This window comes from Dermacentor silvarum, chromosome 1 (assembly GCF_013339745.2).
Source record: "Dermacentor silvarum isolate Dsil-2018 chromosome 1, BIME_Dsil_1.4, whole genome shotgun sequence".
Taxonomy (NCBI): Eukaryota; Metazoa; Arthropoda; class Arachnida; order Ixodida; family Ixodidae; genus Dermacentor; species Dermacentor silvarum.
In genome coordinates this window covers 96,397,690-96,404,253 of record NC_051154.1, presented here as the reverse complement: position 1 = coordinate 96,404,253, position 6,564 = coordinate 96,397,690, and the positions used below count along the sequence as shown (strand labels likewise).

General features: G+C 44.5%; 1 protein-coding gene across 2 annotated transcripts in view; it reads left to right on the top strand.

Moving 5' to 3' along the window:
- LOC119433056 (probable G-protein coupled receptor CG31760) overlaps positions 1-1,692 on the top strand; it is a 154,001-nt gene extending 152,309 nt beyond the window's left edge. For both annotated transcript variants that reach the window (XM_037700206.2, XM_049671317.1), the window contains one exon: positions 228-1,692. In XM_037700206.2, coding sequence (XP_037556134.1) covers positions 228-455 — 228 coding nt within the window. In that variant the 3' untranslated portion in view covers positions 456-1,692. The remainder of the gene's footprint in view (positions 1-227) is intronic.
- The last annotated feature ends 4,872 nt before the right edge of the window (positions 1,693-6,564 follow it).

The window sequence follows — 6,564 nt, the reverse complement described above, 5'->3', positions numbered from 1 at the left end:
GACAGACAGACAGACAGACAGACACGCACCTCTCAAAACTGAAGCGAATAATTATTATATGCTGAAACGTGTGCGGCTTCATTTTATGTCTTTATATGGGCGTTTCAGTGAGCATCGTGCACTTACAGAAGTCAGACTCTTGTACGGGAACAAAGCATCTCCAATGACTGCATCACCTGATGCAGATCATTGCGTGGCGCGCTAAAGACTTCTCGCGCTCTGTGCAGGAGGAGATTCAAAAGCTGGCGGCCCAGATTGAGTTCATGAAGATCGTTCACATGGAGATGAACAACCGCCACCTGAAGCCCAAGCACGGGGGCTTCTTCAGCAGCAGCAGCCAGGGCAACTCTACCCAGAGTCCCGTGGTGAAGGCGATGTGCATCAAATTCGACAACACCGACTCACCTGGCTCGCGCATCTCGCCCGCCGCCGAGTTGGTCAGCGAACGAGTGTGAGACCTGTTCTTCCGACGAACTTCTGAGGCTGATATTGTTTCAATGACAGTGCTGGTTGTGTTGTGTCTTGTCTACGGTGTCCAGAAGTGACTCTGTAGTGCTTTAAGCGACCACCCCAGTTTAGCAGCCTTTGGGCGAGCTTGGCGACGCTCGGCACCGGCCCTTTGAGGCAGTAACGCCGTTGGCGCGTTCGCCAGGTGTGCTAAACGGGAGTGTCGGCAGCGGAGGCCGCGCGAGCTTTTGGAGCGAGTGCCTGGAGACTTCATTTTGCCGTTGTATACATCATGCGATGGGCACAATGTGTTTGTCGTGCACTGCAATCACGAACATTTACCTGAATCCATACCTATGATGCAGTTTTCCTCAGTAGTGCACCGTTGCAAAGAAAAAAAAAAGAAAAAAAAAGAGCGAGAGAAAAGGCTCAGGCCGAGAGAGCTGTTAACTGCCCGTCCGAAGGCGGCGCTATAGCCAGCGCCTTAAACGCGTGCCAAATCTACACGGCTCTGCGCTCCGGTAAATGCGCGCGAGAGAGAGAGAGAAAGAAAGGAAAGGAACGACAGGGAGGCTAGCCAGTCTAAGTACCGGCTGGCTGCCCTGTGCTGGGGAAAGGACTAAAGGGAATAAAAGGTGACAGAAGAAAAATATTAAAATACGCGAGTGGATACCACACGGCGCAGTAAATAAATAGGTTGTCAACTCGGAAACGCAGATGCCAAACAGCTGTCAGCTTTGCAATGGACTATATATACAGGGTGTTTCAGCGAACACTTTCAAAATTTATTTAAGGTTGCCTCTGGCAGATAGCCCAATTCTAGTTAATGAGCTGGTCTACTCGAAGAGGCGGACATTACTTGCACAAAAAATGAAATGAATAGTCGACTAATCAAGAAAATCTCACTAATTAAGTTTTTATCTAATTACCTGATGGCCCATATTGCAATTTACAAATTGCAGCCGTGTAGTTCGCAAGAAGCATCCACTTGGAAAAAATTCTCAGCATGACACCAGTTTCGAGATATTGATTCCCGAACTTTGAGAAATGCATTGGCGTTGCAGTTAATTTTGTGCTTCACTGCATAAAGCGACGATTTGTTCAGAAACTAACTGGAACGCCAATGCATTTCTCCGCAAAGTTCGGGAATTAATATCTCGAAACTGGTGTCATCCTGAGAATTCGTTCCAAGTGGATCTGCCTTGCGAACTCCGCGGCTACAATTTGTAAGTTGCAATATGGGCCATCAGGTAATTAGTTAAAAACTTAATTAGTAAATTTTCATTAATTATTCGATTGTGCACTTCAATTTCTTCTGCAAGTAACGTCCGCCTCTTCGAGTAGACCAGCTCATGAACTAGAATTGTGCTATCTGCCACAGGCAACCTTTAAGAATTTTTGAAAGTGTTCAAGAATTTTTGAAAGTGTTTTGAAAGTGTTCGATGAAACACTCTGTATATATATATATATATATATATATATATATATATATATATATATACATATGATCTGCTTAAATGCTCCAGCGGTTGCTGCAACAGCGCTGTGCTCGGTTCAACGAAATGTAGAGATATCAGTGTTCTTAAAAAGATGCCCCTGGGATAACATTGCGCACTTTCTTGATCTCAGTGAGGTTTCTGAGCGAAATGTGGCTCGCAGTTGATCATCCTATTTAAATTCTTCCGTCGCGGAAGCGGCCGCGAAACATGACAAAAAGACACTTGCTTTCGCAATGTGTACGGCATGCACCGACATCCTCGAGGTGCATTTCAAAAAGAGTCGAGCAGGAAATGCTAGCACGACGGCCGTAAGTAAACTGAAGAAGTTTCCTGCTCGTCTCTTAAGAGCGCTGTGTTTCGTGTGATGACATTTAAGGGCACTAAATCAGGCTGTTCTACAATTTGGCACATGAAATATAGACCAGTACTCTGCAAGGCGGCAACATTAAAAAAGAAGTATGTTTGGGACCTTCACTTGCACTTGGTGTTTTAGCCGTCACGGCCATGAACACTTTAAGTATCCGCGCTGCTGATCCTGTAATGCCAGAAATGGCAAACCCATGTGGGGCATGACTGCCTTCAATAACCCTACGTATTTTTGTACGCTTAGTGTAAACGGCCACATAGCGCAGGTTTTATGCAAAGTAAGACCCTTCACAACACCACTTCCTACCACGTCGCCAATCGTAGCTATAGCGTTCTACGACAGGCCGGCTGTTGATCGTTTTCGAAAGCGGCTTTGAAAAAATATACTCGCGCCTCACGCGAACGACGGTAGGCCGGGACTGTCTGGAGCACACCATGGAAGGGGAGGAGGGGAAAAACAACAACGTTTGCGTCGGAGAAAACAGTGTCGCCAAAAGATCTTGTCTGACGATACCGCAAGAAGTGCAGTCACATTTTTTGTGTTGTGTGTCACGCAGCGTACCTATACATCCACAAGCATAATCACAGGATGTGAATCTTATTTCGCAGTTTCACTGTGGAATCTGCACTTGGAGTCTAGCTGTCTGGAATGTTCCTCACTCTGTGTGCCACTGTATACTGTTCCTTAAAGAAAGAATCCCAAGTGTGAATGAGGCGAGTGACGTTGTCGATGCCTTTTTCTCGGAGCCCTACCCGGAGATAGAAGGTTCTCGTTGTTTGTTGGGTGCAAGATGGTCTTTCGTGTAGTTGTGTCGGGCCGTGCATCGTCACTGCTTGCGAAAAGGTGGAAGCCAATGTGATGGAGACGTTGGGCGTGTTTCTGACACGGTCAGCACAAGGCGTCCAGTGAAACTGACGTACCTAAGCTGTAGTCGTTGTAGGTCATCGATGTTCTTCTCAATACCCTATGGTTTTTTGACACTAGCTGGTTTATTACATTTGTAATCGCCATCGTTTGCCCGTGATACACTTATTTCTTGAGAAGCCTTCGCTCAACAAGCTATTATTCGAATTGTTGAAAAAGTAAGTCCCGTAGTTCTGATGAAAACGCCAAAAAGGTAGAGAAAGGTGGTGTTCCTTCAACTAGTTCGACGCTGATGCACCCTATAGTATATATGACGCTAAAGACAAGTTGATATGAGAGGATTGTGTTCACAACGTTACGGGACGAAAAAAAATTTGCACCTATCATTTCTACGTGTGTAGAACAGACTCATATATTCCTGTCGTTACCTTGTATATACACGAAAAAAAGACGAGAATCATTGTTCCGCTCTTCTATGAAACTGCAGTATAGGCACTGTGCGAAAAATCGGCAAGCTGTCCAATAGCTGGAGTGATAGCTCTTGTCGAAGAAGCGTATATCACGTAAGCAAAGTCGAAGTTTTATAACGAACAATGTAGGTCAGTTGTGTTGTCTTACTATTAGCGTGCAATCCTGACTACGTCCGTTATAATTGCGCAACACTTTCAACTGACGTTAGTTGTCTGATATTGTGCTGGGTAACATGAATAAAGTAAGCTTTAGAACTAACGCAAAGAGACTACTAAGCTTGACCAATCAGCCACGTTCGTTAGGTTTACACTAAAAGTAAAGGAGAAGGCCTTATGTGGGACAGTGTTACGTTGATTGTGTTTTGTTACAGTCTGGTTGAATGGCTGTCAGCCGTGTGTACAAAATGCTGGTTATCTTCCAACAAGGCATTATTAAATTCGCAACACGCACACCTGAATTGTTCCCAGTTCAATTTTCGCTACAGAAAGAAAGTGGTCAGTGACTATATTTAACGGTGCCTATTTGCTCCTCGCAACCTCAATCTTCCAAATGTGCAAGCACACAATCTTTCGCATTGGAAAATGGAATGAGCCTATACACAAACAGATCGGCTTTTCTTCAATATCGTTTGTTGAAAGTGCGTAGCTAAGCAATATATCTATAGTTATACTTGGACAGTGCATGTTAGAACTTGGTCTCTTAAGTAAGGAGCGGTAGTCCGCACAACTGCATTGTTAATTGTCTATGATTACGAGTGATCGTTTTTTTTCTCGTCTATGCATGTGAAACGTCCTACTCTGTTCACTCTAGCGTTTGTGTCTGTGTCCAAAAACTTACCGCCAGTCGTCTATAGTCTGAGCAATCGCTTCTCGAGTTATTTTGAGTGGAACGTTGGAATAGGCTGCGAAGGAGGTAAGGCATCTCCCGAAATGCTTTGCTTTAGAAAAATAATTTCTTTCCCTTTGTGAAAACCTAGGCAATTCAGGCCAGCTCATGCTGAGCTTTTCTGTCAGCTCATAACCGCGGACAACTAATAATTTTCTCCCTTGGTCGTTGATTTGATAAATTAAACTAAAAAAAACATAGTCAATTTCGAATGATCACCATTCAGGTTATGTGGAGCCGACTTACATGTTGCCGTGCAAAGTAATGCGAAAATTAGAGTGAGGACATAGTAGCCCAAATAAACAGGGACAAATAAGAGTACAGATACCACCTCTTCTTTGTCCGTGTTTCTTTGCGCGACTATGACTTCAATGCGTATCAAACAACTCGGCCAAGAAGAAGTTTTACTTAGAGTGAGAAGCCTATTATCTATGACATGGAACACCCTCTCCACGGCGCGGTGCCGTAGAAGACGCAGTGAGCACTTTGTCAAAATAGTCGTGGACGCGCTCACTATAGGTCATGCTGCATGCTCGACTCGTAAAAAGTAGGTTTCGAGACGTATCCAAGAAACAGTGTACTAGTCACGTGGTGTAGAATGGAGGCACACTTACGTCGTACGCGCTAGAAGTAGCGCGCAGTTGATGAGGCACCTGCCTCATGTCCCCGATGAAAAACCCCGTCAACTTACAAGTACCTTCGAACTCCGCATTTCTGTGGGTGTGTTCTTAGTGTAAATATCGGTCTGTGACGCGTAGTTAAATATCAACGTTTCCAATAACATTGCCATTGAAAGTTTCACAGCGCCGTGCGGGTTGAGTTATTAAAAAATATTTTGCTGTTGCTTTTTTTTTTGTTTGGTGTTGTATTCTTTTATTGTTATTATTCGCCGAAGCTGAGCTTCAGGAAACCGAGACACATAATTTGTCGGTTGTAATGAGCCTGATAATTTGTCTTACTGTATGAAATCAAAAAGACGGCACATCAGAGTGTTTGAATCGTCTAAGAACTGATTAGAACAGAGGATTTGCACTGCTGAATAAGACATAAATAGCTAACAGGGGTCGGATTCACGACTTTCAAGGCCGAGGCGTCTGTTCGGAGCGCAGATTCACACCTGCCAATGTCTTGGAAATAAAGCGCTTGTTGCAAGCACTTACGACGACCTAGCCAAGAGTACAAAGCGCAGTGATTTGCCTTTGTCCGTGGTTATCGGAAAGAAAAACGTTACCTTGTAACAAACAACTACCTATGATATTGCGTATTGTACAAGCGTGAACCCGACCCCTTACTATTTTTCTGCCTCTAGTGTCGGAAAAGCAGTGCCAATACATTATTTTTGAAGCTATCTGTACCAGTTGCCTTAGCGGCGCCAGCCGCTGGGAATACGAGTGATAAAAAGCGATGCATAGTATATTCTGACCGGAGTCAGCAGAGCATGACACGTAAAACCGCATTTATTACAAGCCGCGAAGACACGAGTGCGTCATGTGTCGACGGCATTTATTTTATCAAACCTAAGAAACTGCGCAGCGCGGAAGTAACATTAGACTTTGCGTACGCTGAATTCCTTAAAAGTGGAATGTCGAGAAAGTTACGCCCTAGTATCAAATTTGACGCGCGTCATGTCGTTCACTTTAGGTGCAACTCGCAGAAGCAGAAACCCCCAAAATTTTACTTGTGTAGATAGACAGTGGTTTGTTGTTACTCGACGCCACCGTAATCCACCACCGTAACTTGAGGTGTCGAATTATAGGCAAGCAGCTAATTGGCGAAACGTCGATGATGGTTGGATCATGTAGCGAACGTGCGCGCTTCTCGCTCGCCACTGCTTGGTCGTTTTCAATGTGGTTTAAATGAACAAGACCTTCCAGCTTGGGGGCGAGCAATATATAACCGAGAAATAGTGCAAGTAGAAATGCGCGGACTTGGTGAGAAATAATACTACAGGTCACTACGGGCGGACTTTATTCGTGCATGCAGCACCGGTTGATTATAGCGGTTTTCGGGCAACCAGAAAAAAAAAGTAAT